Source organism: Saccharomyces cerevisiae, chromosome VI (assembly GCF_000146045.2).
Source record: "Saccharomyces cerevisiae S288C chromosome VI, complete sequence".
In the NCBI taxonomy this organism is placed as follows: domain Eukaryota; kingdom Fungi; phylum Ascomycota; class Saccharomycetes; order Saccharomycetales; family Saccharomycetaceae; genus Saccharomyces; species Saccharomyces cerevisiae.
In genome coordinates, this window is record NC_001138.5 from 144,800 (window position 1) to 169,740 (window position 24,941).

Consider the following 24,941-nt stretch of genomic DNA (forward strand, 5'->3'; position numbering starts at 1 on the left):
ATCAATGAGCGATCATTGGTTCCATTACAATAACGTTGTGATCGGAACTTATTTTGAAGTTATTCCTGTCGACTGCCTGATGTCAGTATTGAGGCTGTTTGATTATTTCTGAACATAATATCCTTTTCCTGTTACAAGTACATGCTGAACAAGAGATATATATTATGCTTTAAGATGGAGTATAATGGTTTTAGAATATTTTAAATTAAGTATGCATACACAAATAATCTACTTACTCACTATGATGCTACAAGATCATCCATTGGTTAAGAATGTTGAGTGATTCTACGAACAAGGTAACTTTTTTTCCATAATTATAAGTCGTCAAAATTGCCTTGGATAGCTTTGCTGGAAACTTTCTTCCGTTTATTCTGTAAAACGATTTCTTTCCAATCCTCTTTAATACGCTCTTCTTCAGCATTTTCATCGAGCTCTTCTGCTTTCAATTCTTCCTCTATAGCCTTCCTTTTTAAACTCATCTTTTCCTTTCTCTCGAGTTTCCGTTCTTTCGTCAATGTTTTATCTGACCACGCTAAATTCTTCTTCTTCAACTCACTTTTCAGCTTCTTTTTATCATTAATCAGGCTTATATTTTTTAATGTTTCTTGTCTCTCCTTTTCACGTTTTTTGTCCTTGTATTTATATTCATCCATATTAACTGGGGGATCGACCAACCAATTCCCTGGGAAAATCCCTTCTTGTTTTTCGGTGGCTAAGTACTTTGTTATCTCAGGCATTCTAGGCAGGCGGAAAAGACCATACAATTTCGCAATACCAACATAATCTAAAGATTGAAGCCTAAAAATTGAAGTTGCGGAATGATTTGAGTAGTATTTAATAAAGGCAACATATGCTTTAACACCTTTATCAAATCTATCCCTATCTTCTAGTATCCAATTTCTAAAGTCCTCGTAAAAGTTTGTTGTTATGCCCTTTACTTCCAAATCAAGTTCTTCAAGTTCCACATTTTTAACTTGCATGAAAGGAATAAAATCCTCTTCTCTGCCTTCATTAAGAAACGTAATTGCTTTACCCACTCTATTTGCTCTACCAGTTCTACCACATCTATGCATGAACATATCAGTATTGGTAGGGGGATCAAGCTGGATGACGAGATCAACGTCGGGTATGTCAATACCTCTAGCAGCCACATCTGTTGTGAATAAAACAGAATTACTTAGCGAATCAGTAAAAGCTGTTAGAGTTTTTGTCCTTGCCGATGTTTGAAGTTTTCCATGCAAGGAAAATATTTCTACTTCATTCACGAGAATATTCCTCTTTCCCAAATACTGGATAAATGAGTAGAAGTAGGAGACTGACACACATGTTGGAAAATATACAATACATTTCTTGAATTTGTAGTTATTCAAAATGCTAACCAAAAGTTGTAGTTTTTCGGCAGGATTTACGACACAGTAATTTAATTTCAAAGAGGAGGGCGCCTGGTTCTTAGAGTTAACGGTAATCCTGACAGGATTTCTAAGCCCTGTCTTAAAGATATCTGATCCGGCGCTACGCATAGTTGCAGAAAATAGACCCGTCCTTCTTTGTTTAGGCAATAGCCTCAGAATTTTTTCGGTATCCTTAATAAAACTCATATCCAACAATCTGTCTGCTTCATCCATAACTACCATACTGCATGCTGACGTCTTTACTGCTGGCATTTGTAAAAAGTCCAAAACTCTACCAGGTGTTCCAATCAGAATCTGCGGTCTATTCCGCAGAAAATTACTTACATCATCTCTAACTGTGGCTTCATTAGTACCAACCAGGAGCTGACATTTAATAGGGAACAAGTCGGAAGGATAATGTTCCAGAAATGATAGAACGACAGACTCAATTTGGCGTGACAATTCTCTTGTTGGAGCAATAATTAACGAGTGGAAGTGTGCTTTCTTGAATTTTGATGTATTCGCTTCTTCCTTTACAACTTTTTCTAGTACAGGTATAACAAACGCAGCGGTCTTACCTGAGCCTGTTACAGAATCAACTACTACATCCTTGTTGCCAGCAAGCATGGGAATTGTCGATGCTTGGACTGGAGTCATGGTCTCAAAACCCATAACATCGAGTCCTGTCCTTATCCAGGGAAGTAAAGAAAACCCGAGATTATCCCATTCCAATGACTTTGACATTGTTTTTATTGCTGCTGAGCTTTTAATATTATCTTACTACACCTCAAATCAATGGGCTCAGCTCATCTTGAAAAGCTCACTTTGTTTTTCAGTGAAAAATTTTTGAAAGCGAAAAGCCGGCTCAAAATAAAGAATAATATAGTATTCTCGAGGTGCCCACATGCAATCTTTACTGCCCTACTATAACCTCCCTTGAATGAGTAATTTCATTAGAAGGCTAGTTGGGAAAATGAAAGCGATTTCAACAGGTACCAATGCTATTGTTAGTAAGAAGGACTCCATTTACGCAAACTGGTCCAAAGAGCAGCTAATACGAAGGATCACTGAACTAGAAAACGCAAATAAGCCACATTCTGAAAAATTCCAGCACATCGAGGATAACAAAAAGCGCAAAATTTCGCAAGAAGAGGTTACGAGAAGCAAGGCGAAAAAGGCTCCGAAGAAGTTTGACTTTTCTAAACATAATACCAGGTTCATCGCCTTGAGATTTGCCTATTTGGGATGGAATTACAATGGCTTAGCTGTTCAGAAGGAATACACACCGTTGCCTACAGTAGAGGGTACCATTTTGGAGGCCATGAATAAGTGTAAACTTGTTCCCTCGATGGTTTTACAAGACTATAAATTTAGCAGATGTGGCAGAACAGACAAGGGAGTTAGCGCCATGAACCAAGTTATATCGTTAGAAGTCCGTTCCAATTTAACAGATGAGGAACAGCGGGATCCGACCAACGACAGCAGGGAAATACCCTATGTTCACGTTTTAAATCAATTACTACCCGACGATATTCGTATATCAGCTGTCTGCCTCAGACCGCCACCTAACTTTGACGCAAGATTCAGCTGTGTTCACCGGCACTATAAGTACATCTTTAATGGAAAAAACCTTAATATTGAAAAAATGTCTAAAGCCGCATCATATTTTGTTGGAGAGAGAGACTTCAGGAATTTTTGTAAGCTTGATGGCTCAAAACAAATTACCAATTTTAAACGAACAATAATAAGCTCAAAAATTCTTCCCCTTTCTGAAACTTTCTATTGTTTTGATCTCGTTGGTTCAGCATTCCTATGGCACCAAGTTCGTTGCATGATGGCCATTCTTTTCTTAGTTGGTCAATCACTTGAAGTGCCGGAAATTGTCTTGCGTCTGACTGATATTGAGAAAACCCCTCAAAGGCCTGTTTACGAAATGGCAAATGATATACCATTATTGTTATATGATTGTAAATTTCCTGAAATGGATTGGCAAGAACCTACTGTAGATGACTATAAGGCAATAAAATTCACGACAGCTACTGAAGCATTGACGTTACACTACGAACTTAAGGCCGCAGTATGCAATATTTTTAAAGATGTTTTGCCCACAGCAAATACAAACAACTTCTCAAAGACAATTATTAATTTGGGCGATGGAAGAGGTAAAGTAGTCGGTACCTATGTGAAACTAGAGGATAGAAGCGTTATGGAACCTGTCGAAGTTGTTAATGCTAAATACTCCAAGAAAAAGAACAACAAAAATAAGTAAAATAATATATAAACCTGTATAATATAACCTTGAAGACTATATTTCTTTTCATCACGTGCTATAAAAATAATTATAATTTAAATTTTTTAATATAAATATATAAATTAAAAATAGAAAGTAAAAAAAGAAATTAAAGAAAAAATAGTTTTTGTTTTCCGAAGATGTAAAATAGGTTGAAAGTTAGAAATTAGTATTATAATAGCAAAAAAAATTTAAAGTTAGAAATTAGAATTTAAGGCTCTACACACGTTTACGATGATATTGGACGACCGACACGAAAAGACAGTTTTAGGCTTTCTTTTGTCTTGCTCTTGCGTTGAAAGTACGTAATTTCCATTCGATTACTTACTCAACACTTGATATAGAGACCAACTATAAAATAAACTGTTTGGGAAGGAAAGCAGAACTCTTGTAATTACCTCATCTCATTATCAAGAAGCAAAATTTTAACTATGTATTTTGACCTTATTTTTGTACTCCACTTTTTTTTTTTAGTTTTTTTTAGTTATTTTTTAATTTTGAAGTAACGGCGATGAGGTGAAGTTTTTTTTAAACTGAAAAAGAAGATCGAATGCAAACCATAAATTAGAGATCTAATTGAGGTAAAATTATAAGGTTAGATATCTGTAAATCTATACAATTAAGGAAAGATGGCACCAAAGAAACCTTCTAAGAGACAAAATCTGAGAAGAGAAGTCGCACCAGAGGTGTTTCAAGATTCACAAGCTAGGAATCAACTAGCGAATGTTCCTCATCTTACCGAAAAATCTGCCCAGCGTAAGCCTTCTAAAACCAAGGTTAAAAAAGAACAGTCTTTGGCTAGACTTTATGGTGCGAAGAAGGACAAGAAGGGGAAATATTCTGAGAAAGACTTGAATATTCCAACACTCAATAGAGCTATCGTTCCGGGTGTTAAAATAAGGAGGGGAAAGAAAGGTAAGAAATTCATTGCTGATAACGACACTCTGACTTTAAACCGTTTAATAACAACTATTGGTGACAAGTACGACGATATAGCTGAGAGTAAGCTTGAAAAGGCTAGAAGATTAGAAGAGATACGAGAATTGAAAAGAAAGGAAATTGAAAGAAAGGAAGCGCTTAAACAAGATAAACTAGAAGAAAAAAAAGACGAGATTAAAAAGAAGTCTTCTGTCGCAAGGACTATACGTAGAAAGAATAAACGTGATATGTTGAAAAGTGAAGCAAAAGCTAGTGAAAGTAAAACTGAAGGAAGGAAGGTAAAAAAAGTCTCATTTGCTCAATAGTTTGATTGACTAAACTAAATACGGATAAGTCTGTTGTATAATATATAACATCCTGAAGGCAAAGTCTTTGTAAAGATTGTGCTTTATAGAACGGTCAATATCGTCATGGCTGATGCTACTCTGTTCATCACTTCTCTTCTTTATCGAAGACCGGGTAATAATAAATATCCGAATTTTTTTCAAATTTTGAAAACTCACTCACGTCTTCCTAGAAGATTTCAAATGCATTAATTCATCAAAATTCAAAACTTAACAACACTTGTGAAGAAAAGTCACAAAGAAGTAAACGATATGCTGGAGACGTTGCGCGGAAATAAGCTGCATTCTGGCACCTCAAAAGGCGCCAACAAAAAGTTGAATGAACTCTTGGAATCGTCCGACAATCTACCATCAGCATCCTCTGAATTAGGTTCAATTCAAGTAAGCATTAATGAATTGAGAAGACGTGTTTTTCAATTGAGAAGCAAGAACAAAGCTAGCAAGGACTATACTAAAGCCCACTATTTATTGGCTAACAGTGGCTTAAGCTTTGAAGATGTTGATGCTTTCATCAAAGACTTGCAGACGAATCAATTTTTGGAACCAAATCCACCAAAAATAATTGAAAGTGAGGAATTAGAATTCTATATAAGAACTAAAAAGGAAGAAAACATTTTGATGTCTATCGAACAGCTTTTAAATGGCGCTACAAAAGATTTTGATAATTTTATTAATCATAACTTAAATCTTGATTGGGCTCAGCATAAAAATGAAGTCATGAAAAATTTTGGCATCCTTATACAAGATAAGAAAACTGTAGATCACAAAAAATCCATCAGTTCTCTAGACCCTAAGCTTCCAAGCTGGGGTAATAAGGGCAATAACATTTTAAATAGCAACGAATCCAGATTGAATGTCAACGAAAATAATATCCTTAGGGAAAAGTTTGAAAATTATGCCAGAATTGTGTTTCAATTTAACAATAGTAGACAAGCAAATGGAAATTTTGATATAGCCAACGAATTCATCTCAATATTATCTTCTGCGAACGGAACAAGAAACGCTCAATTGCTAGAGAGCTGGAAGATTCTCGAATCGATGAAAAGTAAGGATATTAATATTGTTGAAGTCGGGAAACAGTACCTGGAGCAACAGTTTTTACAATATACCGACAATTTATATAAGAAAAACATGAATGAAGGATTGGCCACAAATGTCAATAAAATCAAGTCATTCATTGATACGAAGTTGAAGAAAGCAGACAAATCATGGAAGATTTCTAATTTAACTGTTATCAATGGTGTTCCAATATGGGCCTTAATATTTTATCTTTTAAGAGCAGGTCTAATCAAGGAAGCATTGCAAGTTCTAGTGGAGAATAAGGCGAATATCAAAAAAGTAGAACAATCATTCCTTACTTATTTCAAAGCATATGCTTCTTCAAAGGACCACGGCCTACCAGTGGAATATTCCACCAAGCTTCATACAGAATACAACCAACACATAAAAAGTTCACTAGATGGTGATCCTTATCGTCTAGCTGTCTACAAGTTGATCGGAAGATGCGACTTGAGTAGAAAGAACATTCCTGCAGTTACTTTAAGCATTGAAGATTGGTTGTGGATGCATCTCATGTTGATCAAAGAAAAGGACGCGGAGAATGATCCTGTTTATGAAAGATATTCCTTAGAAGACTTCCAGAATATAATAATATCGTATGGACCATCTCGCTTCTCAAACTATTACTTACAGACCCTTTTGTTAAGTGGGCTCTATGGATTGGCTATTGACTATACTTATACATTTAGTGAAATGGATGCGGTGCATTTGGCAATAGGGCTAGCAAGCTTGAAGCTATTTAAGATTGATAGCTCAACGCGCTTGACCAAAAAACCCAAAAGGGATATCAGGTTCGCAAACATACTAGCTAATTATACCAAGTCCTTTAGGTATTCAGATCCTAGAGTTGCTGTCGAATATTTGGTTTTAATAACTCTAAATGAAGGACCTACCGATGTCGAGTTATGCCATGAGGCGTTGAGGGAGCTAGTATTGGAAACTAAGGAATTTACTGTTCTTTTGGGTAAAATTGGACGCGATGGAGCTAGAATTCCGGGGGTGATCGAAGAAAGACAACCTTTATTACACGTTCGTGATGAAAAGGAGTTTTTGCATACAATTACAGAACAAGCAGCAAGAAGGGCAGACGAAGACGGCAGAATATATGATAGTATATTACTGTACCAGCTTGCTGAAGAATATGACATAGTTATTACCCTCGTCAATAGTTTATTAAGTGATACACTTAGTGCGTCAGATTTAGATCAACCATTGGTTGGACCTGATGACAATAGCGAGACGAATCCTGTCTTGTTGGCTAGGAGGATGGCGTCCATATATTTTGATAATGCTGGTATATCGAGACAGATTCATGTTAAAAACAAAGAAATTTGTATGCTGCTCTTAAATATCTCCTCTATCAGGGAGCTATATTTCAATAAACAATGGCAAGAAACACTATCCCAAATGGAGTTATTGGATTTACTTCCTTTCTCAGACGAGCTATCTGCTAGAAAGAAAGCACAAGATTTCTCTAATTTAGATGACAACATTGTGAAAAATATTCCAAATTTGTTGATTATCACTCTAAGCTGTATATCGAACATGATTCATATCTTGAACGAAAGTAAGTATCAATCGTCCACAAAAGGTCAACAAATTGATTCCTTAAAAAATGTTGCGAGACAATGTATGATTTATGCTGGTATGATTCAATACAGAATGCCAAGGGAAACGTACAGCACTTTAATTAATATAGACGTCTCTCTATGATTTTTTTAAATATTGTATATTTTTGTTTATATCTATATATCAGTATGCGCGCATACTTAGTAAAAGTATAAAAAGCCATTTGCTGCTTCATCGAATATTTTGGCTTTCGTTGTACAAAGCCTCAGTCCTTCTTTTCCTGCTGTTTTCGCCTGTATTCAGAATAATCTGGTTGGATTTCATAAGCATTGGGGCTATATGACCTTTTTTTCTCAAGTTTACGATGGCGCCTTTCCAATCTTCTTTGTCTACGTTCGTTAAAGTCAAGATCCTTCTCATTCTCAGATTCTGAAGAAGAGGATCCGGAAGAAGAGGATCCATCATCATCTGAATGATGGTTGCACTCTTCTTCATCCTCATTTTGTGGATGAAAAATGCAGCATATCTTGGTCTTTTTTTTATTCATGTTTTCATTGTCAATCACATTTTCTTCCCATCTTACATTGTGCCTTGTAGGCATTGCCTCCTGGCTTCTTGGAGGATCTTGAGTTGCTCGAAGCTGCAAAACTGCGGGAACCTCTTCCACACTCACCGTTCGGGACCCTACGGTCTGTTGTTGTTCTGATCCCATAGCCATTTGATTTCCACTCATCCTTATAGACTTAATTGAAGACTTAGCTCGCAACTCCTGGCAGTTATAAGCTCTTGGGACCCTTGACTCGAATTGTTTCTAAATGATAAATACGGCCCCTTGTTTATACTGAAACGCACGTCGCTGATGATTTCGGACCTCCAAGGTGGCAAATTCACAAGAAAAGCCTTTAAGCTAAGAAACGGTTTATGACCAGTATTAATATTGAGAAAGAAAAATAGCAGGTGATAACACAATTAAGAGGACTTAACAAGAAAGACGAGACATAATGGAACGACTACAGAGATTGATGATGAATAGTAAGGTGGGGTCCGCGGACACCGGCCGTGACGATACGAAAGAAACTGTTTATATTTCTTCGATTGCGCTTTTAAAGATGCTAAAGCATGGTAGAGCTGGTGTTCCCATGGAAGTCATGGGGTTGATGTTAGGTGAGTTTGTCGATGATTATACGGTTAACGTTGTGGACGTGTTTGCGATGCCTCAATCGGGTACCGGAGTTTCTGTTGAGGCTGTCGATGATGTTTTCCAAGCGAAGATGATGGACATGTTAAAACAAACGGGCAGAGACCAAATGGTCGTTGGCTGGTACCACTCTCATCCAGGGTTTGGCTGTTGGCTATCTTCTGTTGATGTTAATACTCAAAAATCTTTTGAACAACTAAACAGCAGAGCTGTTGCTGTCGTTGTTGACCCTATTCAATCCGTTAAGGGAAAAGTTGTCATCGATGCTTTTAGATTGATTGACACGGGCGCATTGATAAATAACTTAGAGCCTAGACAAACAACCTCCAACACAGGCTTATTGAACAAGGCCAACATTCAAGCCTTAATTCACGGTCTGAATAGGCATTACTATTCTTTAAATATTGATTATCATAAAACCGCGAAGGAAACCAAGATGTTAATGAACTTACATAAAGAACAGTGGCAATCAGGTCTTAAGATGTACGATTATGAAGAAAAAGAAGAATCAAATTTGGCTGCTACAAAGAGTATGGTTAAGATAGCCGAACAGTACTCTAAGAGAATAGAAGAGGAAAAGGAATTAACCGAAGAAGAACTTAAGACAAGATACGTTGGTAGGCAAGATCCAAAGAAGCACCTTTCCGAAACAGCAGATGAGACACTAGAGAACAATATTGTTTCTGTGCTGACGGCGGGTGTTAATTCAGTGGCAATTAAATAAACAAATTTTATAAAGTCATTATGCATTAAATAACTAGAAAGCCCACTACATATATATTATATTGTATTTTTCTAAAAATTCTAATGAAGTAGTTAATGGAATGAATGGGAAAGAGAAAACGCGTTAGGAGGGAAAAGGCTCCTTAAATAACAGTAAAAATGAAATGGCTACTGGTAGTCCCAGTGCCAATTTTTTTTTTTACTTTCTTTTCTTTCACTCTTGCTTTTCCCATACTTGTATAAACGTTTCCTTCAAAAATAAAAGCTCGGCTTCTCTCTCTGTCGTATTTATGCCATCTATTTCTATCCATTTTTCACTTTTGTTATCATACAGCTGAGTAATCCAATGGCTTTTTTCATCACCATTAAATGCGTTTCCATCTGTGGATGGTTGTTTAATGACCACATGGACCACATTTGCTTTTAAGCGATACTTGACGTGCAAAATTTCAAGTTCACTGGAAAATTCCACCAACGTTTGGTTTCTATTTTTGACAGGATGATCACTGTTACGGTCAAACCTATTGAAATGAAATATTAAAAACTGCGGTAATCGCGTTAGTTCAAAAACGGTGCTAGTAGAGGAGCTTCTTGACTTAGTAAATTTAGTCAATAATTTAGTGATATTTATTTGTGGGAGATCATCAACGCTGTTGCCATCTTCAAAGGGTGAAAACTCCGGCAAATCGAGAGTCAGAACCCAAAATGGTTTGACAATGACTTTTCCTGTAACAGACTCACTGGCCTCAGGCTTATTTTCAACTTTTGCTATCTTTACTTTGCCTTTACAAGAATGGTTTAAAATTGACTTTAAGTCGTTCGAGGACGAGCAAATTTTATTGAATAGCCACAAAAGGAAGAGACGCGGGTCTATAGGATTTAAATTTAAACCTTCTCTAACTTTCAAATAGGATACAAAATCGTCAACTGAAAGATGATGTTTGAATAGTTTAGGGGACCAAATTTTCTTTACACATATGGATAACCTTTTGATAAATTCCCCTTGATTATCAAAATGATTCAGTAGGAAGTGGTCCCGCACTGGAACCATGTGCGATATCAAAAGCAATACACTATGCGCATAGTCATAAGTTGCCGCATTGGTGAACCCTATAAATCCATTCAGATATGTGCGATTGCTCAAATCAAAACACTGTCTCGGAAAATCTTCTAGATCTTTTGGACAATAAGTCGGATAAGCTGCAAATTTTATGCTGTTCAACAATTGAACCTCACCGTCATGTAAAATTTGGACATTTTGCGGCAACATGTAAAACTTCAAACTTGTCAAATTCAAGAAGACGTGATGGTTTTCATCAATTGAATGTATGAAAGCAGGACTCTTTTCATGTCTCCCCTGATAATAATGTCCACACACGAGGCAACAATATACATTCAAAGGGGACAGAGTAATGCAGCAAATTTTCTCAGAATCGAAATCTAGTTTTTCTCTTACTACAGTCTCAAGATAGGCATAGTTTGGTTCCTGAGACTTTATCTTTTTTACTGCCTCCTGTTTTAACTCATCTTCTGAATGTCTCCTTTTGTTATCAACCTCCATTATAAACAGCGCTTTAGGTTAACGCCCACTAAATGATGAACCATGAAGAGCATGGTTAGATTGCTGCCAATTTTTTTTCCTATTTCGTCATTTTTTTATCAAGATTTTCCAGTTTTTTTTTTTTTTTTGGCATTGCTTACTATACGCGAGGGAGGTTCAATTGACACTTTCCGCTACGGCGATTCTTCAGAAACTGTGTCATCTTTTTTCCAGGTCGAGCTGTAGGAAAACCTGGGAAATATAGGTATATACCTGATCTGTTGTTGGAGTGATGTGCCTTGAACCAATCTCTCTTGTTGTTTTCGGATCCCTGGTGTTTTTCTTTGGCTTGGTGAAGTATTTCAAACGTGGAGAACGGCAAAGAACAAGAGGAATTTTACAGCCAGAGTACAAAGATAAGTATTATTACAGTAAAGAAAAAGGGGAAGAAATGGGCGAGGTAGCAAACGTAAATGAAATTCCGGTCAAGATAAGAAATCATAAGTATCCTGCGAAAGAACATAACTTGAGGGTTAAAGATTTGTTGTTAAATCGCAATCCGAAGCTATCAAAGATATCCACAGCATTTTTTATTGCTGGTGAAGAATTAGAGGGAAACAAGTATTGTGACACCAACAAAGATTTTAGACAGAATAGATATTTTTATCATTTGTCAGGTGTTGATATACCTGCTTCGGCGATATTGTTTAACTGTAGCACAGATAAGCTGACATTGTTTTTGCCAAACATCGATGAAGAAGATGTCATATGGAGCGGTATGCCTTTGAGTTTGGATGAGGCAATGAGAGTGTTTGACATTGATGAGGCCTTGTACATATCTGATCTGGGGAAAAAATTTAAAGAATTGCAAGACTTCGCTATCTTTACAACCGATTTGGACAATGTTCATGACGAGAATATTGCAAGATCACTAATTCCTTCAGACCCTAACTTCTTTTATGCTATGGATGAAACTAGAGCAATTAAGGATTGGTATGAAATTGAAAGCATCAGAAAAGCTTGTCAGATTTCAGACAAGAGCCATTTGGCCGTTATGTCCGCGTTGCCCATCGAACTGAACGAGTTACAAATACAAGCTGAATTTGAATACCATGCAACCCGTCAAGGTGGTCGTTCTTTGGGCTATGACCCCATTTGTTGTTCTGGACCGGCATGTGGCACTTTACATTACGTCAAGAATTCAGAAGATATCAAAGGTAAACATTCCATCTTAATTGATGCAGGTGCAGAATGGAGACAATATACAAGTGATATCACCAGATGTTTCCCAACTTCAGGCAAGTTTACTGCGGAACATCGTGAAGTTTACGAAACCGTTCTTGACATGCAAAACCAAGCAATGGAAAGGATTAAACCTGGTGCTAAATGGGACGATTTACATGCACTGACACACAAGGTTCTTATTAAACATTTCTTAAGTATGGGTATTTTCAAGAAAGAGTTTTCTGAGGACGAAATCTTTAAAAGAAGAGCTTCTTGCGCTTTTTATCCCCATGGACTAGGGCATATGTTGGGGCTTGATGTACACGACGTTGGTGGTAATCCAAACTATGACGACCCAGATCCAATGTTTAGATATTTAAGAATCCGCCGTCCTTTGAAAGAAAATATGGTTATCACTAATGAACCAGGTTGCTACTTTAATCAATTTTTGATCAAAGAATTTTTGGAAAAGCACCCCGAAAGATTGGAAGTTGTCGATATGAGCGTATTGAAAAGATACATGTATGTCGGTGGTGTTAGAATTGAAGATGATATCCTTGTTACCAAAGATGGTTACGAGAACTTAACTGGTATTACTTCTGACCCTGATGAAATTGAAAAAATCGTTCAAAAAGGTTTGAAGAAACCCCGTTCAGGTTTCCACGTAATCGTTTAGGTATTAACTTTTTTTTACTCGCTTCTAGAAGTTTAGTATATTCTTTTGTACACAGAATTGTATATTTTTTTTATAATCTTGGATTCACCATTTAACTAGATTTGGAAATATAAGGAATGGCACTGAAAAAATTAAGGACCAACCCCGAAGAGCAAAAAATGAATGCGAATTCTGTGGATCGAACACAGGACCTCCAGATAACTTGACCGAAGTTTTTTCTTCAGTCTGGCGCTCTCCCAACTGAGCTAAATCCGCTTCTATTTATGAAAAATTCATTGTTACAGGAACTATAGGACTATAATAACTAGCTGCTAACACCTTTAAATGTGACTTTTCTCATAAGGAAATCTAGCGATTCAGAATTCGAGAATTTTGCAGATTGCAAAGTTTTCTTTTTACCATAATATTTGAGAATGTTGTAAAACTTGAGATAATTATTCGGATGTCATTGTTGATTGAAGATAGCATTCCTATGAGTCGCCCTCGAGGACTTGGATCGAAAAATCTACATAATATTAGTAATTACTATTATTGTTGGAATTGGATAAACCGTCGTCCACCTATTTGAGAAATAGGTAATTATTATATGAGTTATTTGGTTCCTTTTTGTTAAAGTAATAATTTGAAATGCCATCCATTTGGTAATATTCATGTTATTGGCATATTATCATATGCGGTTCAGGAAGATGACATAAAAGTTGAGAAACAGTTATCAACCCTAATGGAAGCTGAAATGCAAGATTGATAATGTAATAGCATAATGAAACATATAAAACGGAATGGGGAATAATCGTAATATTATTATGTAGAACTACCGATTCCATTTTGAGGATTCCTACATCCTCGAGGAGACTTCTAGCATATTCTGTGTACATAATATTATGGTCTTGATCAACAATGCAATCCCAACAGTTATCAAATTATTCAGAAAATTGATCACATTTTCGATAAATCTATTATGAAAGTAAAATTTTGACTCATACCTAAGTTCTCGTTATTCGTTAATCTTATGAACTCATTAACCTTGGCGTTTCAGCATCCGCTATGATTACTAGTGCTTAAACCTTGTTATTCATGCCTCATAATTGATGCCATCTTCTAACCTCGAGCGTGATAAAATTTTTGTAATATGAACACCAATCGGCGGAAGATCATCCCAAAGCCACATATGATGGTGCCTTATAACATTAATAACAACTTCAACTGCTGCATACCGATAATATCTTGACGATTATGCATTCGTGTCCTGATAGCTAATGCCATGAAACAATTCTTTTCAATCGCACTTGCACCTTCGTGAAATAGAAGGGTTATCTGGGCTTATCAGACTTGTCCACAGTTTACATATAATTTTTTTTCTGTATTAAATTTTGTGAGCTTTCTTTTTACTCAAACGAACTGTGTTATTTTTCGTTCATTAAATGCGTACCTTTAAGCATCATCAAGTATTGCTCTTCGGGAAAAATGAAGTAACCTTGTTAGGTTAATTTCACTAGTACTATACATATTTTATCCTGTATCATACCAGAGGATCATTCTAGCCACAATGGTCGATACGCATAAACTAGCAGACGACGTTCTTCAGCTATTGGATAACCGTATCGAAGATAATTATAGGGTTTGTGTTATCCTAGTCGGTTCTCCAGGCTCCGGTAAGTCTACTATTGCGGAAGAACTTTGTCAAATTATAAATGAAAAATATCACACATTTTTGTCAGAGCATCCAAATGTTATTGAGGTTAATGATAGGTTGAAACCTATGGTTAACCTAGTAGACTCTTTAAAGACGCTCCAGCCCAATAAAGTAGCTGAAATGATTGAAAATCAGGGGCTGTTTAAAGATCATGTTGAGGATGTTAATTTTCAACCAGTCAAGTACTCAGCCCTTACATCAAATAATGAAGAATGTACCGCAGTAGTTGCCAGAGGTGGTACTGCGAATGCCATAAGAATCGCAGCAGTTGATAATCCAGTCAATGTTAACAAGTTGGCCCAGGATAGTATCAATATAGCGCAAATAGTCCCAATGGATGGTTTTCACTTATCTCGCAGATGTCTAGACCTATTCAAAGACCCACAAACTGCCCATAAAAGAAGAGGTTCGCCCTCAACGTTTGACAGTAACAATTTCTTACAATTGTGTAAAATTCTAGCCAAGACGTCCCTATGTAAGGTCTCCTCACATCATAAATTTTACTCCACTTCAAGCGTTTTTGAGAAGTTATCCAAAACTTTTAGCCAAACAATTCCTGATATCTTTGTTCCAGGATTTAACCATGCACTAAAAGACCCAACTCCAGATCAGTACTGTATTTCCAAATTTACAAGGATAGTTATACTTGAAGGGTTATACCTACTGTATGACCAAGAAAACTGGAAGAAAATTTACAAAACATTAGCTGATACGGGAGCACTTCTTGTTTATAAGATTGACATAGACTATGAGGCCACCGAAGAAAGGGTGGCCAAAAGGCATTTGCAATCAGGGTTAGTCACGACTATTGCAGAAGGACGAGAGAAGTTTCGCAGCAATGATTTGTTGAATGGCAGGGATATAGATAATCATTTAATTAAGGTAGATAATATCGTCCATATCCGCAACGACTAGAAGGTTAGGCGGAACCTTGTATATATTTTTGTAAAATCGAACTGAATACAGATAATTAAGGCGCGCAAGCAAAAACGGCATTCTTTATGAACTCTGCAGAGGTGCCCTTTATTACGACATATATGGGAAGTAATACATATTGATTCTACAAGAAGTTCAAGCCAAGGTTTAGATATGAGTGACCAAATCAACGTTTTGTCAATGCAACAACAACAACAGCAGCAGCAGCAGCAGCAGCAAGTATATATGTCTCCTCAAGCAGAAAACTTGAATCATATGTACTTGTTAGTTAACAAGCTAGTGAAACAGTTGAGGGAAAATCAAGCAGAAAAGGCGAAAATACTAAGGAACATAGACATATTATCCGGAAGCTTAAACAAGTATGAGACATCTGAAGAACCTCACGATACCACGGAAAATATTGCATTATTTAATAGATTTCTAGAACAAAGAGGGAAAGCTCCTATTACTGAGAAAGAGCAACTAAGCAACAATCTGGATGAAAATGCGAAAGATGACGTTATGCTAGGAGTGTTGAAGCGCCAAAATTCAATGCTCCGGAAAAGTTTACAGGAATCCAAGCAGGTAACCCTTGAATCCATGGATTTATTGTCTTACTCCGAAGACTCTTTAAATTACATTGTCGCCCAATTAAGAGGAAACATTCTAATGCATCATAAAGAGACTATCAAATTGATTAGGCAGAAATTCCAGACGGAGACAATTCCCCTCGAAGATGAAGAGTTCAAGATGTATTTGGAAAATGTTAATGGTCTGCAAAAATTGACAGATATATCTCACACTTATAGATTACTACTGAGGTTACATGCACAAGATTGAAACTTTGCCCTTTTGCTTCCAATGAAAGCAAGATGACAAATATACATGCTTCTTATATTCGAGATTGCGCAAAAATTCGAAGCTCATTTATGAAGGCTTTTTCCATTCTGATATATGTTTATGAAATTGAAAAAGTAACGACGGTGGAACATTTTGCGGGAAAACAACTCACAGAATGTCTTGACGTTCTTTTCCTGCAGTTGCGTGCGTAAGATATCCTAAGCTACTGTATTATTTGCCAAAAATAATAAAATGTTGGAGGAAAGCCTCTATAAATACACAGGATATATATGTTTAATAAACATATATAATTTCCTCAATATTTGCAAAAGCATTTTGTTGTGATGAGAGTCGATTATCGTTTACCGATTAGTATCTATACTATTAATATATTTTCATATAATTAGTATAATCTCATATACGCTGCCAGAAGATAACATGAAAATTAAGAAACAATCATCAGCTTCAATGGAAGTTGAAGTGCAAGGATAAATAATACTATTTAGAAATATGGATTTTCCCTCGTTGACTAGAAGATCTGTGAAGATTGGGTGAATAGTTTAATAATTATTGGATCCCATTATTGATCAAGGCTATAATACTTGACTATTTGGCGAATTTTGAGATAATTGTTGGGATTCCATTGTTGATAAAGGCCATAATATTATGTATACAGGATATACTAGAAGTTCTCCTCGATGATATAGGAATCCTCGAAATGGAATCTATATTTCTACATACTAATATTACGATTATTCCTCATTCCGTTTTATATGTTTCATTATCCTATTGCATTATCAATCCTTGCACTTCAGCTTCCTCTAACTTCGATGACAGCTTCTCATAACTTATGTCATCATCTTTACACCGTATATGATAATATATTGATAATATAACTATTAGTTGATAGACGATAGTGGATTTTTATTCCAACACACTAATTATCATTCGTTACATCTCAAATTGGTTAGAGAAGTTACAAACATTATTATTGATTTATCCAAGGATAGTTTTCACAAGAAAACAAGCGCAAGTGGTTTAGTGGTAAAATCCAACGTTGCCATCGTTGGGCCCCCGGTTCGATTCCGGGCTTGCGCAGTTTCTTTTTTTTCTGATTTTTATTTTTTTGTTCCTGAAAATTTTTCGTATTATTAGATCTAGTAGAAAATGAAAGACATTTGAAAAGAGAAATATATATTCTGCAGTAAGCTAGCTAAGACTAGTCGTTTTGAAGCGCTAAAACGTTAACTTCGATTCATAGCACAAAAGGTAAATAACTTTTTTGAAATGGCAAGCATCGGTTCGCAAGTGAGAAAAGCTGCTTCTAGTATTGACCCTATCGTCACGGATTACGCAGTGGGCTACTTTAACCACTTGTCCGGAATAACTTTTGATGCTGTTCAAAGTAAGCAGGTAGATTTGTCCACTGAAGTGCAATTTGTGTCCGATTTATTGATTGATGCGGGTGCGTCAAAGGCTAAAGTTAAAGAACTATCGGAAAGTATTTTGAAGCAATTGACTACTCAACTAAAGGAGAACGAAGCCAAATTGGAATTGACCGGTGATACGTCCAAGAGATTACTTGATATTAATGTCTTAAAGAGTCATAACAGTAAATCCGATATCAACGTCTCATTAAGCATGCTGGGTGTGAACGGTGACATCGAACATACTGGTAGAAAGATGGAAACAAGAGTTGATTTGAAAAAACTGGCCAAGGCTGAACAAAAGATCGCAAAGAAAGTCGCCAAGAGAAATAACAAATTTGTTAAATACGAGGCTTCTAAATTGATCAATGACCAAAAGGAGGAGGATTACGATTCTTTCTTTTTGCAAATCAACCCTTTAGAATTCGGTTCATCCGCTGGTAAATCCAAGGATATCCATATTGACACTTTCGACTTGTACGTTGGTGACGGTCAAAGAATTTTGTCCAACGCCCAATTGACTCTAAGTTTTGGTCACAGATATGGTCTTGTGGGCCAAAATGGTATTGGTAAATCTACTTTGTTAAGGGCTCTATCTAGAAGAGAGCTGAACGTCCCCAAACATGTTTCGATTTTACACGTGGAACAAGAGTTAAGAGGTGATGATACAAAGGCTTTACAAAGTGTGCTGGATGCAGACGTTTGGAGAAAACAACTATTAAGTGAAGAAGCCAAGATCAATGAAAGATTAAAGGAAATGGATGTATTAAGACAGGAATTCGAAGAAGACAGTTTAGAAGTTAAAAAATTGGACAATGAAAGAGAAGACTTGGATAACCATTTGATACAGATTTCTGACAAATTAGTCGATATGGAATCTGACAAGGCTGAAGCTAGGGCAGCATCAATCTTATATGGTTTGGGGTTCAGTACGGAGGCACAGCAACAACCCACTAATTCCTTTTCCGGTGGTTGGAGAATGAGATTGTCCTTGGCAAGAGCCTTATTCTGTCAACCAGATCTTTTGTTGTTAGATGAACCTTCCAATATGTTGGATGTGCCATCCATCGCTTATTTAGCAGAGTATTTGAAAACATATCCAAATACAGTTTTGACAGTTTCTCACGACCGTGCATTCTTGAATGAAGTGGCTACAGATATCATTTATCAACACAACGAAAGACTAGACTATTACAGAGGCCAAGATTTCGATACCTTTTACACCACAAAGGAGGAACGTAGAAAGAATGCTCAACGTGAGTATGATAACCAAATGGTTTACAGAAAGCACTTGCAAGAGTTTATTGACAAATACAGATACAATGCTGCCAAATCACAGGAAGCTCAATCAAGAATTAAGAAATTGGAAAAATTGCCCGTTTTGGAGCCACCTGAACAAGACAAAACCATTGATTTCAAATTCCCTGAATGTGATAAATTGTCTCCACCAATTATCCAATTGCAAGACGTTTCCTTTGGTTATGATGAAAACAACCTATTATTGAAAGATGTTAACCTGGACGTTCAAATGGATTCCAGAATTGCCCTTGTAGGTGCCAATGGTTGTGGTAAGACTACACTGTTGAAGATTATGATGGAGCAGTTAAGACCACTAAAAGGCTTTGTATCAAGAAACCCAAGATTACGTATAGGCTACTTCACTCAACATCATGTGGATTCTATGGATTTGACCACGTCTGCAGTGGACTGGATGTCCAAATCCTTCCCAGGTAAAACTGATGAAGAGTATAGACGTCATCTAGGTTCATTTGGTATCACTGGTACCCTGGGTCTACAAAAGATGCAATTATTATCCGGTGGTCAAAAATCTCGTGTAGCATTCGCTGCATTGTGTTTAAATAATCCACACATTTTGGTTCTGGATGAACCTTCTAACCATTTGGATACCACTGGTCTAGACGCTTTGGTAGAAGCCTTGAAAAATTTCAACGGTGGTGTCTTAATGGTTTCCCATGATATCTCTGTTATTGACTCTGTTTGTAAAGAGATTTGGGTTTCAGAGCAAGGTACTGTCAAGAGGTTCGAAGGTACAATTTACGACTATAGAGATTACATCTTGCAGTCTGCTGATGCTGCAGGTGTGGTTAAAAAGCATTGATTATTTAGGAAGCACCTCAGAATATATTTTCCATAGAAGCCTAAATTAAGTATGCATTCATAGCCCCATGATACTTTTTTTTTTTGACTACTTGTATTGGAATCTAATTGACCTAACTGGGCATTCTGGGTCATTGGTATATGTATCACTTTTTACGTAAAAAAGTAGTGGCTAATATAAAACATAAAATCTACAAGAAGGGTGAAGTGCTTTTCGAATTTTGCCACTGCAAGTAATTGGTGCAATTGAAATACGAGATTTCGTTCTCTAAGAGGATATAAAAATAAGGAAATTAGCCCTACCTATCCTTGTGTTAAAATATGAGCGGAGAAACGTTTGAGTTCAATATTAGACATTCTGGTAAAGTTTACCCAATAACACTTTCCACTGATGCTACTTCAGCAGATTTGAAAAGCAAAGCAGAGGAATTGACCCAAGTCCCAAGTGCCCGCCAAAAATACATGGTTAAAGGTGGCTTGTCTGGCGAAGAGTCCATTAAAATATATCCCTTAATCAAGCCAGGATCGACAGTAATGCTATTGGGGACTCCAGATGCTAACCTGATTTCTAAACCAGCCAAAAAGAATAATTTCATTGAAGACCTTGCGCCTGAGCAACAAGTCCAACAATTTGCTCAATTGCCTGTTGGTTTCAAGAATATGGGCAACACCTGTTATCTGAATGCTACCCTACAGGCTTTATACAGAGTGAACGATTTAAGGGATATGATTCTTAATTATAACCCTTCTCAAGGTGTGTCTAACAGTGGTGCACAAGATGAAGAGATTCACAAACAAATCGTTATTGAAATGAAGCGTTGTTTTGAAAATTTACAGAATAAAAGTTTCAAGAGTGTTTTGCCAATTGTGTTATTAAACACGCTAAGAAAGTGTTATCCACAATTTGCTGAACGTGATTCACAAGGTGGGTTCTATAAACAGCAAGACGCTGAGGAGTTGTTTACACAACTATTCCATAGTATGAGTATTGTTTTTGGTGACAAATTTTCCGAAGATTTCAGGATTCAATTTAAAACTACCATCAAAGACACAGCTAATGATAACGATATTACTGTTAAAGAAAATGAAAGCGATTCTAAATTACAATGTCATATTTCTGGTACTACAAATTTCATGAGAAATGGGCTCCTGGAAGGTTTGAATGAGAAAATTGAAAAAAGATCAGACTTGACTGGCGCCAATTCCATCTATAGCGTCGAAAAGAAAATATCAAGATTACCAAAGTTTTTAACTGTTCAGTACGTTAGATTTTTCTGGAAAAGGTCAACCAACAAAAAATCTAAAATATTGCGTAAGGTCGTTTTCCCATTTCAATTAGATGTTGCAGACATGCTTACCCCAGAATACGCAGCAGAGAAGGTAAAAGTTCGTGACGAACTGAGAAAAGTTGAAAAGGAGAAAAATGAAAAGGAAAGAGAGATCAAAAGGCGTAAATTTGACCCATCATCCAGTGAAAATGTCATGACACCAAGAGAACAATATGAGACACAAGTGGCTCTTAACGAAAGTGAAAAAGATCAATGGCTCGAAGAGTATAAGAAACATTTTCCTCCAAACTTGGAAAAAGGTGAAAACCCATCTTGTGTTTATAACTTGATCGGTGTCATTACACATCAAGGTGCCAATTCTGAGTCTGGACACTATCAAGCTTTCATAAGGGACGAACTGGACGAAAATAAATGGTACAAATTTAATGATGATAAAGTTAGCGTTGTTGAAAAGGAAAAAATTGAATCTTTAGCCGGTGGGGGCGAAAGTGATAGTGCACTGATCTTAATGTATAAAGGATTTGGTCTGTAAGTCCATTTTTCATTTTTTCAAAATTAATAGTTTTTTCGGAATATACATATACATTTTTTTACATACACATAAAAATATTTCTCTCCCTTTTACGTTCATCCGCCAATCGATAAAAATGCATTTTATATACATGAAATGGCGAATTCTTTTTGGTCGAGTTTATGTATACTTTTTCTTATTCAACCCATAACGAGCTTCTTGAATTCTTCCATCTCTTCGTAACAATTCAATGGCTTGCCCTTATTGGCCAAAAGACACTCAGTCAATTTTGCCTTTATAGAAATGCTGCCGTTGTCGGTTTTTTTATCAGATTTACCTTTGGCACCCCCATATTTCTCCAACTTTTGTAACTCTAATTGATCAAATAATGTTAGTTTCTTGTTCAACGACTCGATTTGATTATTCAATGAACTTGATGATATTCCATCAACGGCATCCTTGTCGTCGTCTGATAATAGTGAATTGTTCAAAGTATCTTCAAACTTCTTTAACGTTTCAACTTCTAGGTTAGATAGCCTTTGTGAAACCTTCTTCTCAATGAACTTTTCTGCATTTTGCTTGGTGACATAGTCTGATTCCTTCGATGAATCCAATTGAGAAACCAAAGACTGTGAAAAATCGATCTGTGTTAGCGGAGTATAGACTTGTTGTTTTTCTGCACCAGCACCCACTTTGGAAGTGTTTGAACCCATGATTGACTCTGTATTAGTCGATATACCACCTTGTTTTTGTTCTTGAATTTTTTTTTGATTAGCAATCTCTTTGAAATGTTCCTCCTCACTTGTTTTTTCCTCTGCGTCTCATTGGAAGAAGAAATATATATATATGCGACATACCACGAATATTCGTAGTTTTTTACAACAAAAACGACTCTCGGTAGCCAAGTTGGTTTAAGGCGCAAGACTGTAATTTACCACTACGAAATCTTGAGATCGGGCGTTCGACTCGCCCCCGGGAGATATTTTTTTAAATCTTGCAGCTTTCAATATTTAAATATAAGTAATAAACCATCAGTTAAACAACAGAACAAGTATTTCTTAAATCTCATGAAAAATCTAATAATGTTATTTGCCGAATTTTATTATTGATTTGGTTGGTCTTCTTGATAATTCTGTGGGCGCTTTTTTTGTGACATATTAAAATTGCGAAATTGCAAACGAAAATATAAATATATATGAATGTTAATAAATAAATTATTTAATTGATGATTGAGGATGAAATACACTTTTATGATCTGTCCTTACGCGTAATAATTACAAGAAGGTGAGAAAATTGCCTTTTTTTGCTAATTTTTTTTTTTTGGTACCATATTCAATAATTGATGCTAAATTATAAATTGATTTTATTGTTTTCCTCTTTCCTACAATTAATCTCTTTTTCTGGCTTTATGATATGTTGTTTAACTTCACCAATAATTAGAAACTGGGGGCTGGCTCAAGCTGCTGGAGTTTCATATGGTACCTTTGGTTACTGTAAAACTTTGAATTCTTTTTCCTGCTCTCGAGTACGTTTAATATATAACACCTCGAAAGAAATATTACCTGGCCCTTCTCTTGAACGTTGGTGGCTGAGTCCTAAGGCAAGACATACAATAGGAGGACTTTTGATTTCGATACCGGTTGCTACATGTTTGACTTTCATTTCTTTTGCACTTCCCTTGGTTATTATTTTTCTTTTTCAGACTGGAGGAACTAATGTCTCACTTATTACTTCCAACGCTATATTACACATATTGACACTTTTATCAACTATTTTTGCATGCACCGTGATCCTGTTACTTTGCATGCACCGTGATCCTGTTACAATTTCATCCTTATACGACTTGGTGTGGCTGGCTAACTGTTCCCTGTTCCCTCTGCTCGTTATTGGCGTGCATTTTCTCAGTTTTAGGTTTGATACGTCTGCGCAGTCAGACAGAAAACATAGCTAAAGAAGCTAGTATAGAGAACGTAGACAGTATTCTCAAACTATATGGAACGAGTCAAACATCAAGTTCCCTTGGCGAAAATTATCCACAAACAACTAAGGGCACAGACCAATCTGTGTATGACATCACAAGTCTTTTTAATGATCTACCAAGGACCTTAGATCCCAATCAAGATAAACTGGCGGTAACAAATCAAGATGAACCACCGCCTGAAATCAAATCTCCATTGAAGCAAGCAGGTTTGGTGAGTTTCTTCGCTCCAAAGTTGAATGGTAAACAAATATTTTCTAGAAGGCATGTTGAAAATCAAAAATCCTTATCTTTGGATGAAATCAATATAACCGACTTACCTGCAAAGCAAGAAAATGTGGAAATGCCTACTGAAAAAAAAAAGGCAAATATTTTATATTATGAGGGAATCTCAAGCCATTCACAAGATAACTACGACCCTCCTTGGTTATTTGGCGTTGAGGCTACCCAATCAGCCGATTGCTTTAAAATATATTCAAAAAAAAATCATTGTCTCACAGAGCCCCGCCAATATCAACTACAACAACCAAATAATTACCAGGATCAAAGTGAGGTTCCTCATAACTCTTTCATTCCTTGGTATTCCCGAAGAAGACCAGTAGGATACAACCACAATTACAATCGCTACTACTCACAGACAACTCATGGTAACAGCGAACACTCCCGACAAACATTGCCACAGACCTACAACATACACAGCATGCTCCCCAGAAAGTACAAGCCCGCCTACAAAAAACAGGCACATCGTGTGAAGAGTAATCCACAACCAGCTTATACTTTCCAATGACAAAATAACAAGAATAAAGTACTATCCAATCTGCTTTTTTTGTACGCGTTTTGTTGGCGCGCCGCAATTTGAAAAATAAGAATAAAGTACTTCTTGCTACTATTTAATGATTCCATCCGTATTCCACATCGTTGACGTCTGAGTCTGATAGACTAGTATATAGAAAATAAAAATAAGATAGAGTAAATAGTATGCTACTTTTATCGAGCCCATCTTTTTGAGCTTAATTTCTGAAACAAAGAAAGGAAGTGCCCATTTTTCCTCTTAACGGTTTCTAAAATTACTGAAGAGAAAACAACTTTTAGATGTAATTTATTTACATTAACATTAGCAGTGACTACAGAGGACAGGTATGGCGGTATGGCGGTATTTGTTAACATTGACTTTCCTTATGCGTGGAAGTACTAGTAATATTCCCTCTCGGATCATA

The 24,941-nt window shown here is 36.4% G+C and overlaps 15 protein-coding genes and 3 non-coding genes across 18 annotated transcripts, besides 8 other annotated features; 13 read left to right on the forward strand and 5 right to left on the reverse strand.

Annotated features, from left to right (window-relative positions):
* Nucleotides 1-23: part of a long terminal repeat (Ty1 LTR) that runs on past the window's edge.
* A 291-nt stretch (nucleotides 24-314) lies between these two features.
* On the reverse strand, nucleotides 315-2,135 carry SPB4 (ATP-dependent RNA helicase SPB4; the record flags this gene model as incomplete). Its single annotated transcript, NM_001179964.1, has 1 exon — nucleotides 315-2,135. One exon carries the CDS (start codon nucleotides 2,133-2,135, stop codon nucleotides 315-317), a length of 1,821 nt encoding a protein of 606 aa, NP_116654.1.
* A 196-nt stretch (nucleotides 2,136-2,331) lies between these two features.
* DEG1 (pseudouridine synthase DEG1) lies at nucleotides 2,332-3,660 on the forward strand (the record flags this gene model as incomplete). The annotated part of the gene is made up of 1 exon (NM_001179965.1): nucleotides 2,332-3,660. The coding sequence occupies one exon, from the start codon at nucleotides 2,332-2,334 to the stop codon at nucleotides 3,658-3,660; it is 1,329 nt and encodes a 442-aa protein (NP_116655.1).
* A 50-nt stretch (nucleotides 3,661-3,710) lies between these two features.
* Nucleotides 3,711-3,720: a centromere (CEN6_CDEI of CEN6).
* Nucleotides 3,711-3,828: a centromere (CEN6; Chromosome VI centromere).
* Nucleotides 3,721-3,803: a centromere (CEN6_CDEII of CEN6).
* Nucleotides 3,804-3,828: a centromere (CEN6_CDEIII of CEN6).
* A 482-nt stretch (nucleotides 3,829-4,310) lies between these two features.
* LOC1 (Loc1p) lies at nucleotides 4,311-4,925 on the forward strand (the record flags this gene model as incomplete). The annotated part of the gene is made up of 1 exon (NM_001179966.1): nucleotides 4,311-4,925. The coding sequence occupies one exon, from the start codon at nucleotides 4,311-4,313 to the stop codon at nucleotides 4,923-4,925; it is 615 nt and encodes a 204-aa protein (NP_116656.1).
* A 291-nt stretch (nucleotides 4,926-5,216) lies between these two features.
* On the forward strand, nucleotides 5,217-7,736 carry NIC96 (linker nucleoporin NIC96; the record flags this gene model as incomplete). The annotated part of the gene is made up of 1 exon (NM_001179967.1): nucleotides 5,217-7,736. The coding sequence occupies one exon, from the start codon at nucleotides 5,217-5,219 to the stop codon at nucleotides 7,734-7,736; it is 2,520 nt and encodes an 839-aa protein (NP_116657.1).
* Nucleotides 7,737-7,857: 121 nt separating this feature from the next.
* YPI1 (type 1 protein phosphatase-activating protein YPI1) lies at nucleotides 7,858-8,325 on the reverse strand (the record flags this gene model as incomplete). Its single annotated transcript, NM_001179968.1, has 1 exon — nucleotides 7,858-8,325. One exon carries the CDS (start codon nucleotides 8,323-8,325, stop codon nucleotides 7,858-7,860), a length of 468 nt encoding a protein of 155 aa, NP_116658.1.
* A 268-nt stretch (nucleotides 8,326-8,593) lies between these two features.
* On the forward strand, nucleotides 8,594-9,514 carry RPN11 (proteasome regulatory particle lid subunit RPN11; the record flags this gene model as incomplete). The annotated part of the gene is made up of 1 exon (NM_001179969.1): nucleotides 8,594-9,514. One exon carries the CDS (start codon nucleotides 8,594-8,596, stop codon nucleotides 9,512-9,514), a length of 921 nt encoding a protein of 306 aa, NP_116659.1.
* A 213-nt stretch (nucleotides 9,515-9,727) lies between these two features.
* Nucleotides 9,728-11,074, reverse strand: SAD1 (mRNA splicing protein SAD1; the record flags this gene model as incomplete). The annotated part of the gene is made up of 1 exon (NM_001179970.1): nucleotides 9,728-11,074. One exon carries the CDS (start codon nucleotides 11,072-11,074, stop codon nucleotides 9,728-9,730), a length of 1,347 nt encoding a protein of 448 aa, NP_116660.1.
* Nucleotides 11,075-11,345: 271 nt separating this feature from the next.
* Nucleotides 11,346-12,953, forward strand: YFR006W (putative Xaa-Pro dipeptidase; the record flags this gene model as incomplete). The annotated part of the gene is made up of 1 exon (NM_001179971.1): nucleotides 11,346-12,953. The coding sequence occupies one exon, from the start codon at nucleotides 11,346-11,348 to the stop codon at nucleotides 12,951-12,953; it is 1,608 nt and encodes a 535-aa protein (NP_116661.1).
* A 163-nt stretch (nucleotides 12,954-13,116) lies between these two features.
* On the reverse strand, nucleotides 13,117-13,208 carry YNCF0005C. The gene is given in 2 exon segments: nucleotides 13,117-13,152; nucleotides 13,172-13,208. It is a non-coding gene; the product is annotated as a tRNA-Phe (tRNA).
* Nucleotides 13,209-13,576: 368 nt separating this feature from the next.
* Nucleotides 13,577-13,887: a long terminal repeat (Ty1 LTR).
* A 612-nt stretch (nucleotides 13,888-14,499) lies between these two features.
* On the forward strand, nucleotides 14,500-15,561 carry YFH7 (Yfh7p; the record flags this gene model as incomplete). The annotated part of the gene is made up of 1 exon (NM_001179972.1): nucleotides 14,500-15,561. One exon carries the CDS (start codon nucleotides 14,500-14,502, stop codon nucleotides 15,559-15,561), a length of 1,062 nt encoding a protein of 353 aa, NP_116662.1.
* Nucleotides 15,562-15,735: 174 nt separating this feature from the next.
* Nucleotides 15,736-16,401, forward strand: FAR7 (Far7p; the record flags this gene model as incomplete). Its single annotated transcript, NM_001179973.1, has 1 exon — nucleotides 15,736-16,401. The coding sequence occupies one exon, from the start codon at nucleotides 15,736-15,738 to the stop codon at nucleotides 16,399-16,401; it is 666 nt and encodes a 221-aa protein (NP_116663.1).
* A 603-nt stretch (nucleotides 16,402-17,004) lies between these two features.
* Nucleotides 17,005-17,336: a long terminal repeat (Ty1 LTR).
* A 92-nt stretch (nucleotides 17,337-17,428) lies between these two features.
* On the forward strand, nucleotides 17,429-17,499 carry SUF20. Its single transcript has one exon. It is a non-coding gene; the product is annotated as a tRNA-Gly (tRNA).
* A 189-nt stretch (nucleotides 17,500-17,688) lies between these two features.
* GCN20 (putative AAA family ATPase GCN20) lies at nucleotides 17,689-19,947 on the forward strand (the record flags this gene model as incomplete). Its single annotated transcript, NM_001179974.1, has 1 exon — nucleotides 17,689-19,947. The coding sequence occupies one exon, from the start codon at nucleotides 17,689-17,691 to the stop codon at nucleotides 19,945-19,947; it is 2,259 nt and encodes a 752-aa protein (NP_116664.1).
* A 320-nt stretch (nucleotides 19,948-20,267) lies between these two features.
* Nucleotides 20,268-21,767, forward strand: UBP6 (ubiquitin-specific protease UBP6; the record flags this gene model as incomplete). Its single annotated transcript, NM_001179975.1, has 1 exon — nucleotides 20,268-21,767. One exon carries the CDS (start codon nucleotides 20,268-20,270, stop codon nucleotides 21,765-21,767), a length of 1,500 nt encoding a protein of 499 aa, NP_116665.1.
* A 179-nt stretch (nucleotides 21,768-21,946) lies between these two features.
* MIC19 (Mic19p) lies at nucleotides 21,947-22,459 on the reverse strand (the record flags this gene model as incomplete). The annotated part of the gene is made up of 1 exon (NM_001179976.1): nucleotides 21,947-22,459. The coding sequence occupies one exon, from the start codon at nucleotides 22,457-22,459 to the stop codon at nucleotides 21,947-21,949; it is 513 nt and encodes a 170-aa protein (NP_116666.1).
* Nucleotides 22,460-22,637: 178 nt separating this feature from the next.
* On the forward strand, nucleotides 22,638-22,726 carry SUP11. Its single transcript is given in 2 exon segments — nucleotides 22,638-22,676; nucleotides 22,691-22,726. It is a non-coding gene; the product is annotated as a tRNA-Tyr (tRNA).
* Nucleotides 22,727-22,747: 21 nt separating this feature from the next.
* Nucleotides 22,748-23,002: an origin of replication (ARS606; Highly-efficient autonomously replicating sequence on Chromosome VI; activated early in S phase in ~74% of cell cycles; replication capacity dependent upon Sum1p).
* Nucleotides 23,003-23,088: 86 nt separating this feature from the next.
* Nucleotides 23,089-23,697, forward strand: DCV1 (Dcv1p; the record flags this gene model as incomplete). Its single annotated transcript, NM_001179977.1, has 1 exon — nucleotides 23,089-23,697. The coding sequence occupies one exon, from the start codon at nucleotides 23,089-23,091 to the stop codon at nucleotides 23,695-23,697; it is 609 nt and encodes a 202-aa protein (NP_116667.1).
* Nucleotides 23,698-24,424: 727 nt separating this feature from the next.
* On the forward strand, nucleotides 24,425-24,511 carry YFR012W-A (uncharacterized protein; the record flags this gene model as incomplete). Its single annotated transcript, NM_001184472.1, has 1 exon — nucleotides 24,425-24,511. One exon carries the CDS (start codon nucleotides 24,425-24,427, stop codon nucleotides 24,509-24,511), a length of 87 nt encoding a protein of 28 aa, NP_076889.1.
* Nucleotides 24,512-24,941: the final 430 nt, after the last annotated feature.